Here is an 11,696-nt window from a genome sequence, read left to right on the forward strand (position 1 = left end):
GTTGGGGAGAGGGAATTTTGTTACTGCAGCATAACCTAACCTCTCCTGACTGATACAGTAAGGATTGGGGCATTTAGTCTTACTGTAATGGGGAGGCAGTGGAGACCACAGTGAGGAAATGGATCAATAGAGCTGAGAGATCAGGGGTTACAATGGTGGTGGAGACAGTGACCACAGTCACGTTTAGAAAAGCCAACGGTGGGGGTATGGTGGGGAGTACACCTCCTGCACTCCTTCCCCTTGCTCGGTGTTCTGGTTAACCCTTTAAGAGAAAGACCACACCTTCTCATCCAGTTCAGCCAACAGCACTTTCATCGATTTAATCAGGGCCTCGTAGTCCTCCTTGGTTTGCAGCAGGGAACACAGCTCCATGTAGTTTTTCTCATTCAGATCCAAGTTCCTGGAGGACTTGATGAGATTCAAAAGCAGGGTGATCTCATCCTGCTCCTCCGGCAGGGTCTTGATTTCCTTGCTGTTGGGAAAGCAGCATGTAATTAACCCTGAACCCCTGAGTTTGCCTGGATCAGACACTCCAGGCCCCTTGGTCCTGAAAGGAGACTCAGAGGGGTACTTCCCACCCCAGCAAGTGGAAGAGACTCACCCAAGGTCTCCAACCCAGGTCCAGAACTCAGATGTCCTTTGACCCAGTTCACTGCAACTTCTACTGCTCCGCCCTTCTCTGAGCGGCATTTTTTTTTTTTACTCCTCAGAACAATTTGCGGCTGTGCCTGTCAAAACCCATTACCTAGTCATGGTGAGAGCCCCCAAGTTCACTGACATCTGATTTTGCAGACTTTCTTTTCCGGCTTTACAGCCAGTTATCTCTGGTAATAAGAGGCAAACCCATGAGGCAGGATCTTTCAATTGTGTGTCAACACAGACTGCACAGGAACCTCTAACCCCCACCAACTTTTCTACTCAGGGGCTACTGATTTATGAAATTGGCTGACATGAGTCTCCTTCTCTTCCTCTGTCTGCTCTGGAGAAGAGAGGGTGTCGGGGACGTGAGCAACCAGGGATTTCTAAAAGAGAAAAGAAGACTCAGGCGACTGCACGGCAACTGAGCAACAGGAAATGGTACAGAGGCCAAGTTTCTGGCAAAGTCTGGGCAGCCTATTCCTGCTGCTCAGTGCGGTTTGCAGACTAGCTGCCTCAATGCCCTTTGGAAGCTTGGAGAAATGCAGCAGCTCAGGTCTCAATCCAGGACCTACTGAATCAGAATCTGCTTTGTAACAAGATCCTCAAGTGACCTGTACGCACTTTAAAGTTTTGGAAGCGCCACTCTAGAACAGCAAAGAATGTTCAAGGGCGGGGTCTGCAAAGCTTTTTCTATAAAGGGCCAAAGAGTAAATACTTTAGGTTTTGCAGGCCAGAGGGTCTCTGTTGTAACTACTCAACAAAGCAATCTTAGACAACACAAAAATGAAGAGGCGTGGCTGTGTGCCAATAAAACTTTATTTACAAAAACAGGCAGCCACTCAGACTTGGCCCATTGGCCACCGTTTGCTGACTGATGTTCTAAAGCAGCGCTGTCCAGTAGACCATTCTGCAGTGATGCAAACGTTCTCTAGCTGCGCTGTCCGACAGCATCCATCAGGCACGTGTGGCTATTGAGCACTTGAAACGTGGCTGGTGCAACTGAAGAACTGAATTTCTAATTTTATTTATTTTAATAAATTGCAAATGTAAATAGCCACGTGTTGCTAACAACCACTGGAGTGCATGCCCAGTTCTAGAGCATCTTGTCTTCTAAACCTGGCCCTTGGGACTTTTCTCCCCCTAAGCCCCTCTTGGGAGGGGTCTTTGCTAAGGTGCAGAGAAAAGAGAGAGAGAGAGCCGGATAGTAAGTCAGAGTTAGGTTTTCGGGGGTGCAATGAGGTCGGAAAAGCAAAAGGAAGGTTTGTCCGTCTTTAGGCAGGGCTGGGACTGCAGTGAGGGGAGTGAGGTGCCCCAAAATTTAAGGAGGTCTTCATTTTCAGGGTGGTATAGGTGCAGGGTCTGCACTGGGGAAAAGCACCTCCTTAAATATTACGCCCTAAGCACCTCACTCACCTCACCCCAGTTCTCTTCCACTCTCCTCCCCTTCAGTTCCACCATAGTGAAACCAGATCAAATGGATCGGGGTAGAGTGAGATGCAGAAGGGTAAGTAAGATTCAAGAAAAACTGAAGCCACATCAAGAAGTAGGCATTTCCTGATGCCCACCAAGGGTAGGCTGTGAATCAGGGTCACCAGCACAGATGTGCAGGTTGTGGACTGCACAGCCCAAGGGAGCACCATCTGCTTGAAAACATATCATTGATTTGTTGATTTACTCCACTTTTCTGCGAGACACTTTGTCTTGTTTTAACAAAATCCCTACATAATGATAATGTTTCCAGCAGATGGCAGTAAAGGGTCTTTGAGAAAGGGTGCCTTTTTCTAATTCACGTAATGATCCCACATGGACTAGCAGTGGCTCTGAGTGAACCAATCCATGGAAAATCTAAAGAACCCCTTTTCCCTATCCTCTGAACTTCACACATCATCTAACAGTAAAATTTTCTTTCTAACAATAGGCAGTTACTGCCTGTATAAACATTATGAATGTGGTTAAGGAATCACATTTCTTTGGACGGAATCTAAGAATGTTTGTTTAATGTCTGTTTATTCAACCTCAGGGAACACCTTTCTGTTGCCCAAAGAAACTATACACACCATAATTTCTAGGGCAACTCAATTTCAAATATTCAGGCCTGCAGATCCCATAATAACGCACAAGCAGGAAACGTCCTTTGGGGTATCCACCGACTGGTGATTTCCCTTTCTCTGGGAACTCCCCACCTTTACTGCTAGAACCGCTGGGGATACCCATAGCTATTTTTTGTCCTATGGCTCAGCCCCCCCAGGCCACAGCTGATTGGGCCAGAAGTAGACACCAGACCCAAGCTAAGCCAATCAGATTCTCCCTCTCCTGGGAATTTTGGGATTGGAATTGACTAAGAACAGTCTCTCTGTGTGGCCTTTGGTCGCTCAAGAATTGGAGGCAGCCATCTCCCACCAGCCACGGCTGAGATTCAGAGAGGAAAGAACAAAACCCATGTGTTGAAAGAAACAGGAACCAGAATCACTTTCTTGTTTGGGTCCTTCCCTGAGACATGGGTGCGCTGCTCCCCTTGGAGTCCCTGAGACACCCTGAACTCTGAGAATAAATCTCCTCTCCCCACTGAAGCTATCCCAAGTGGGTCCCTGCCCCAGACCCCATCAGAAGGCAAGCCCCATGAAACCAAACCCAAAATTTTCTCCAAGTTCACTCAGTACAGAACTCTGAGCATCACTTACTGCTGGTTTGTGATCTTCTGCTGGGAGCAGAAGTTAAAGGACTTCCGACTGTCCACCATCTTCCGGAACTGCTGCCTCAGCTTCGGAAGCTCTGCCTCGGCCAGCTGCTCTTTGGTCTTCTCCGAAGGTTCCTGGGAATTTTCAGGGTCTTTTCTTCTGTGCTTCTTTTGAGTGACACAGGGTGAGTGTTAAGCAACAGGTTAGGTGACTAGAAAAGCCCACATTTCAGCTTAAGGATGGAGGGCAAGAAGAGTGCTTGGGGCAGGGCTGGAGTAGGAAGACCACCCTTGGGTAATGTCAACTGCTTAGGTGTTACATGGAAAACCCACCCTGGGTTGCCAGGGTGGAGAGGAAGCTGGACCTCATTATTGCATACTGAAGAGGTGGCCTTGCTGTGTGACCTTGGATGAGTCACTTAACATCTCTGAGTCTCCAGTCTCTCATCTATAAAATGGGCACACATAGATTTGTTGTCAGGATTAGATGAGTTAATACGTGTACAGAGGACCGCACAATGCCTGACCCCATAGTAAGCCCTCTGTATGTAGGAGCTACTGTTACCCACCGTCAGCATCTTGAAGGAATTGTGCTTTCGCTCTGCTCAGACATTGTATCCAGGGAGGTCAAAGCTAGCAAGTGCTCCTTTCTCTCTCTGCGATACCTGTCCACAGTGGCGAAAGGAAGAGAACTTGTGAGCCACTCCTGCTGGTGGTGCAGGACCCGGCAGCACCCTCTCCCTTCCCCACCCCCCGCAGACCTTCCTCCTCCCACAGCTTGGCACACGAGGAGGACACGGCAGATGGCTGCCCGGGTGTGAGAAGTGGCTTTTTTTTTTTAAAGCAATGTTTGCCTGAAACCTGTTCCTCTCATGATTTATTATTAGGAGCCAGGCAGATGGTTCTGGCATGTCTGTTACCCTCTTGCTCCTTGTGTTCCCAAAGAAGAGGGGCAAGATGGCATCAGGGTAGTGTCTCCTCTGATGGGGTTACATCGAAATTCGCCCAGCTTCAGCTGTGGGGACACTCCCCCCCGCTTTTAAAGCAGAAGCCAGTAGTACTGAGAGACATTAGGTATTCAAAGAAGGCGACAATGCTAACCCTCTGAGCCCTATGGGGCTGTAAGATCCACTGCACCCCAACTCCCAGGCTTTAGGAGCTAGATTCTTTTTTTTTTTTTTTTTTTTTTTTTTTTTTACCCCCCTCTCCCGCCCCTAGGAGCTAGATTCTTAAACAAGAAAATTCTAGCTTTGCCACCCACTGAGGGGTCCTACAGTGCAGTGGTTTAAAGCATTGCTGTGTCAACCATCAGATCTCAGCAAAAATTCCTCCTTGGCCACTTGTTAAGTTTGAGCAAGTCATTTCAGTTCTCTGGGCCTTGGTTTCCTCATCTGGAAAATAGGAGAAATTCTAGAAGCCACTTCACAGGTTGTTCAGCATGTAAGGCACTAAGCCTGGCACAAGGTAAGTCCTCAGTAAACAGTGGCTGTTACGATGTGGTGCGATATGGGTCTTTTCATAGGATGAAGGTTCAGCATAAAAAATATTTATGTGTGGGCTTCCCTGGTGGCACAGTGGTTGAGAGTCCGCCTGCCGATGCAGGGGACACGGGTTCGTGCCCCGGTCTGGAAAGATCCCACATGCCACAGAGCGGCTGGGCCCGTGAGCCATGGCCGCTGAGCCTGCGCGTCCGGAGCCTGTGCTCTGCAACGGGAGAGGCCACAACAGTGAGAGGCCCGCGTACCACAAAAAAAAAAAAAATTACGTGGGCTTACGGGGCATCCAGCATTCCTCTGTCTCCTGGTAGCAATACCTGGAATTTCCAGTGGGAAGCCACTCCCTCCCTTACTCCTGGTCATTTTTTGCTCCCCTGAGGTTGACCCCACTCCATCAACTTCTGTATTGCAACCTATGACTCTGGATGGGTCAATCAGAGTGCCAGATCCCTGGCCAATCTGCATAATTCCAGCCCCCTGGCCTGAGTGATCAGTTCAGGAATGGGCACATGACCTTGCTTAGTCCAAGCAGAGTGAATAGTGGAATTTAAGCTTGCACACACAGGAAGAGAGAAACTCTGTTTCCTGCTGCACTTTAACCTATGTGAATGAGGTTGGGAGTGGCTGGCAGCCATCTTGCCTCTTCAGGGAGCCTGAGAATAAAGCTATCACTGAGGACAGAAGACAAAATCAAGAGAAATTGAACCGTAGGGGAATCATCTGAGCCCCTGGATATAGCCAAGCCTGAAGATACCTCTGGGTCATGTCCAATTACATGAACCAACATATTCTCCTAAAGCAATGTGAGATGAGTTTTCTGTCGCTTGCAACCAAATGAGTTCTCATGCCTGAAGTACCTAGATCTCTTTAGCATAAAAACTAAGCCCCTACTATGTGCTAAACATTGTAGGGAATTCAGGGATAAGTTAACCTTCAAGGTGGTATGAACCCCGCCCAGGGCAAAATAGTGGAAAAGGCTGCAAAAAGGAGATGATTTTCAATTTGGGTTTTGAAGGATTAATAGGAGTTCACCATGCAGAGAAGAAAAGTGGGGAAGGAATTTGGGGTAAAGAGAACTGCCTGGGCAAAGGCTGAGAAGCAAGTGAATAAAAGGAATGTTCAGAGACTGATGTGTGGTCTAGTGTAGGCAGCAGTAACCACTGGGAAGTGACTGGCCAAGAGGTCTGGAAAAGCCAAGATGTTCCTTAAAAGCAGGGATGTAAGAAGATCAGCCTGTAAGAGACGAGTTAATCGCCTTCCAACAGTCACTTCTCCTTCACGAAGGGTTGTTGCTAAGGTAGTTGCCTGGCCAGGGGTTACACTTCCCAGTTCCTCCTGAATCCAGGCAGAGCTACGAATTCTCACCCATGGGATGTGAGCAGAGAGGTGTGTCACTTCCAGACCATGACTTTTTAAGAAGTGGATGTGACATTTTCATCCTCTCTTCCCAATCTGACATCTATGTTAGGCGCAGCCATAGATGGGCAGAGCCACAAGACAGGTCTCTTAAATCAGCTTGTGGAAGAAGTCACCTGCCAACCACAAAATCCTCATTGGACTGTTACAGAAAAGAAAAATTAATTTCTGTTGTGTTAAGCCAATGAAATGAGGGGGCATCTTTGCTACAGCAACTAGTATGACTCTAAGAACACTCTGACTTCTTCTTTCCTAACAGGACTCTGAGCTTGTCCCTCCTCAATCTGCCCAGTTCCAGAGGATGAATCATGATTGGTTCCCACTAATCATAGTAACCCATTTCCCTTTGTCAATGATTGGTTGAAAGATGAACATGTGACTCAGATCTAGCCAATGAGACGTAAGGAGATGTCTATTCCTATTCCTTTGTGATAAAAAGAGCTTGTCCATGTTCCCCTCTCTTTTGCTTTTGGAAATTATTGTGAAGGTTACAATGGTTGGTGCTGGAGCAACCATCCTGTGGCCAGGAGGAGAAATATCACTGTCACACTAAAGAGAACAAAGAAATATGGGGGGAAATTTAGGGCCTCACTGACACTTTGCCACTGCCCCATCCTTGGAACCGCCTACCCTAGGCTTCTCGTTAAGTGAAATAACTAAGTGTCACTATTGTTTAAGGCACCCTTATCAAGTATCTTGTTCATTGCAGCCTAGATCATTCCTGCCCTACATGATCCACTATCTTGAAAATGATTCTCAATCTGCTGGGTGATAAGAATATAGTGGCTGAGACTGTAAGACCTCTGGCGTTTCCCTAATATGTCCTAGAGGTTTTCTAGAGGGTTTGAGGACTAACTGATTTTTGGTAAATCATATTTGAAGGAAAATATCTAATGCTGGAAAATTCCCACAGGCAGGGAAGTGGAATAAAGACTATGGTTCCATAGCTTGATTATTTCTGGAAGAGCCCTCAAGGTACGGGTAGAGGCTATGGCAGGATTTATTAGACTGATAAGGTTTGGGCAAAGAATACTCACTTTAGGACCTCTTTCAATTCTAGAATTTTGTGCAGCTCCGATTTCATATGGTGCAGGAGCTTTTCTATGTTTAAGGGTTCTTTTGATCCTAAGTGGATCTGTAATGCACCCTTCTAAAAGCATGACTAAATAAAGTATACTTGAAATTCACTGACAATGTGATTTCTCTCTCTGATCCTCAGTCTCCTCATCTATAGAATGGGGATGCTCACCCCCACACTCAGCATAAAATAATGTATATAAAGCTCTTAGCGCAGTGCCTAGCACATGACAGGTGTTTGATGAATGTAACTTGTCTGTGAATCAGGATTTTCAAGTGTCAGTTTATCTCGCCCTTGAGTTAACTGGTTGTGTTGTGTGTTTTTCCCCAGGAGCTGGAGGCTCCATCAACTCCTACCTTTTCGCTGATACATACACACACCCACAACCAGGCTCCCCCTGGGATACCGGCTTTTCTACAGCTTCCAGACACCAACACAAGTTTTTCCCTTTCTGTGCTCTGTGGGCTGGACCCACTCTGTTCCCTGGGAACAGATCGACCCCCATTCTCACAGCTGGGCCTTCAGAGAGCACCTGCAGGGTGTCCTGGGCCCTGGCACACCACCCTCTTAGTCAGGGGTCTCAAACTTGAGGCCCACAGGGCAAATTCAACCTGCCTTCAGTTCTTTTTAGCAGGCAGTGTTTTAAGATGTGAATATGGGTCATGCACTCACACTCCTGGCTGCAGGCTCCATTCCTCCCCATTGCCTAACTCCTCCTCCCCCCAATTCCCACATTTCCTGTAACTGCCTGGAGCCAGCAGGAATTTGAGTATGCGGTTCCTGTGAGGAATCTCAAAGCTGCCCATCTGTGTGCGCTGGAAAGTGCTAAGAAATCTAGAGCTCCAGGTCAGGGAGCATCACAAACATGCCTCCTGCTCCCCGGACCTCAGTCTACCACTACAGTATCTGTAGTCCTGGGCACATGATAAGCTCTTAGCAAATGCTATTTAAATGAATAAAGTCTCCTCCCAGGTGGGAGAAGACTTTATTGTCTAATATTTAATTAGCTGGGGTAGAGGAGGCTGGATCCTCCTCTGCTGCTGAATTTTAACAATCTGAACTTAAAAGAAAATCCTGACCCCTGAAGGGCTCTGCAGGGCCCCTGGGACAGGCCACTATGTGGGTTATAAATTCCAAGTCTGAGAGAGGAGGATCCTGTAAAAAAAATGAAGCCAAGGCTGCATGCATAACATGGTTTAAACATGTGCTTGGAGCACTAATCAAGCAGAGGTGCAGAAACACCCACAGATTTTTAAAAATTGGGATCGTTACAGGGGGAAATGGAAGGTTGTTGTACTTTCCTTGGAGTTATTTTACACACTGTAATTTATTTACGTTTAATTCATGGGGGCCAAGATATTTTCCAGGTTTAGAGGCAGCTAAACGTCTGAAGAGGAGAGGGGCAGCCGCCACGTCTTTGCTTTCCCCAGCAGGGGGAGCTGTGGAGCAGCAGGCGCGGCTGCGCTCTCCGCGAAACTTACCAGGGACGCCCTGCAGGACACCTCCCACCTCGTGTCCAACGGCCACTGCAGCTGCGTGTCCGACGGCGCCGGGAGGACTGATTGCTGTGCGGCTGCGCTGAGCCAACCCCCATTCTCACGTCCGGGCGTTCTCGGAACCCTGGAACGGGCGCCTTTGTGACTCGCACAGACGGGGCGTTTTCCCCTGGAAGGTGCTAAGAGGGTCCAGGGCCCTTAAGAGAGGACCAGAGCAGCTGGTGAAAGGAAAGTTGTTTTTTTTGGCGGGGGGGAGCGGGGAAGGACGACAGACTCCTCAACGACCCCTCTTCCCCCGCGGCGACCCCTCACCAGACTAGCCACTAACCCTCACGCCACTAACTTCTTAACTCAATTACCGCTCTCTTTCCCTGACTCGGCCACTCACACTGCCATTCAATCACCATTCCATCTCCTCTCATTCACCCGCAAGTCCTCTCACTGTCTCCCTACTCCCCATCTCACCCGTACTTACCCGTACTTACAGCAACCCTGCTGGGTACATACACTACAAAGGAATCCAGATCTCTCTTCTTTTTTTTTTTTTAAATAAATTTATATATTTTTGGCTGTGGCTGCTTGGGTCTTTGTTGCTGCCCGCCGGCTTTCTCTAGTTGTGGCGAGCGGGGGCTACTTTCGTTGTGGTGCGTGGGCTTCTCATTGCGGTGGCTTCTCTTGCTGTGGAGCACAGGCTGTAGGTACACGGGCTTCAGTAGTTGTGGTGCATGGGCTTCAGTAGTTGTGGCACGTGGTCTCAGTAGTTGTGGCTCATGGGCTGTAGAGCGCAGGGTCAGTAGCTGTGGCTCACGGGCTTAGTTTTCCGTGGCATGTGGGATCTTCCCGGACCTGGCCTCGAACCCGTGTCCCCTGCATTGGCAGCCAGGTTCTTAACCACTGCACCACCAGAGAAGTCCAGAACTCAGATCCTTCTGCTCTGCAAAAAAAGAAAGAACTTGAGACAAATAACCACGGGTGCAGAGGAATCTGTCCATCAGTTTTCTTTAGGAGCACCCACCCCACGCTCTGTGAGCTTGACATGGGCACCCCAGTCTGACCCAGGTCACCTGTGACTCCTGGCATGAGCATTTTTCACTGGCCTAACCGCATTTGATGGTTTAAAGATAGACATTTTTTCATACAAATGGCCCTGAAACATAAGCCAACCACTTCCTCTGGGGCTAAACTCAAGAAGCAGCCACATTACTGAAGGGAAATGATTAGGGGTACTGGTTTTCTAGGGTAATTTTGATGCCTGTGATTTCCACCTTACCTCCAACCCCTTGAGTGAATAGTAGCTCAGTCTTACTAAGTTCTCCATTCTCTTATACCTAAACTCTTGGGACAAGATGTGTTTTAGAAGTTACTGTGTTTTTGGTTTCAGAAAGGTGATATGGTGCACAAGTAAGCATGTTGCCCCTGATGTTGCTGGCAGCCATGTTGTAACCATGAGGGAAGTTAGGGGGACATTATATTTTACTAATGGGATTTGGGCAACATGTGAAAATCAAACACATTGATATTTCTGCAAGAAAACATGAATATTAATGAAAAGTAGAATAAATAATGATCATAAGCAGCTTCATGTCAGGCCTTGATGATTCACACAAAATGTTTTGGGACAAGTGTTGCCAGCCTCATTTTACAGATGAAGAGGGAATTCCCTGGTAGTCCAGTGGTTAGGACTCCATGCTTCCACTGCCGGGGGCACGGGTTCAATCCTTGGTCAGGGAACTAAGGTCCCACATGCCATGCATTGCAGCCAAAAAAAAAAAAAAAAGATTGTTTTCAATACAGATGAGGAAACTGAGGCTTGAGAAAATAGAGTGACTTTTGCAGTAAGTGGGGGATTCAGGATTTGAACCCAGGGCTGTCTCTAGAGACCCATGCTTTATCACAATTCTGAGTGAAAACACAGCTCCAAACCTGAGAAGTTCTTCTGGAAGCTGATATCTACCATCTATATGATATTTAAAAGGCTGCTCTAGCCCTCAGTTCCATATATAGCCCAATGACTCATAATTTCAAGTGTCAACGACTGAAAAATGATTAAGTTCAATTAGGTTCAGGACTTGTTAAAAATAGGCTTTCCTCAGAAGAATTTACTCTCTGCTTTTATGGGCACAGATTTCAGCAGCCTCCATGCAGAGAAGTGCAAGGCTTTTTAAATTAAAACATGCCAGAATCAATTCTGCTAAAGGGATCTTCAGCTCCATCAGCAGGGCTTGGAGCAGAGTGAGATGCCAGCTTGCCAAAACGATGAGCTAGCGGTGGGAAATGTTGACGACAGCTGAGTCTACAGAACGGAGGAGAAAATCAGAATCGGGATACAGAGGGGCTGGGCAAAGGCATTTCGCCACAGACCAGGAAGTTGATTGTCCAAGTGAGTCTTTGACAACAAGGATCAGAAACCCACCTGAAATAACTCAAAATGGTTTTATTTTTGGCTCTCCAGCATCTGTTCCCCCTTCCTCCTTCCCAACAGATCCCAATTTGTTCAGGTAACCATCCCTCTCCCATTCAGCCTAGATGGCCAAAAGAAATTGATTTTCACACACATCTCCAGGATAGCTCTCAATTACTCTTAGCCCATCACAGCCATCCCATCCTCCTTGCCAATGATTGGACCTGGAACCTAATTTTAAACCAATCTGTGCATAGCATTCTCCTGGAGACTGCAACTGGTCCAGGAATAGGCACATAATTGACAATGGCCTAATCAGACAGAAAGAAAGGACTTACAGTCCAGAGCTGGAAAGATGCTTTTTTCTAGCTCCATGGATGAGAACAAGGAAGCATGTTGCCCCTATTGTTGCTGGCAGCCCTCCTGTAACCATAAGGGAAGGCAATGTGAGAGCAAAGCCAACACATTATGGAGGGAGGAGCCTAGACAGAAT

General features: G+C 47.5%; 1 protein-coding gene across 1 annotated transcript in view; it reads right to left on the reverse strand.

Moving 5' to 3' along the window:
• CCDC63 (coiled-coil domain containing 63) overlaps positions 1-3,490 on the reverse strand; it is a 28,183-nt gene extending 24,693 nt beyond the window's left edge. The window contains 2 exon segments of the mRNA XM_065890444.1: positions 283-472; positions 3,321-3,490. Of these exon segments, the coding sequence (XP_065746516.1) occupies positions 283-472; positions 3,321-3,379 (249 nt within the window). The 5' untranslated portion in view covers positions 3,380-3,490.
• Between the last annotated feature and the right edge of the window lie 8,206 nt (positions 3,491-11,696).

Source organism: Phocoena phocoena, chromosome 13 (genome assembly GCF_963924675.1).
Source record: "Phocoena phocoena chromosome 13, mPhoPho1.1, whole genome shotgun sequence".
In the NCBI taxonomy this organism is placed as follows: Eukaryota; Metazoa; Chordata; class Mammalia; order Artiodactyla; family Phocoenidae; genus Phocoena; species Phocoena phocoena.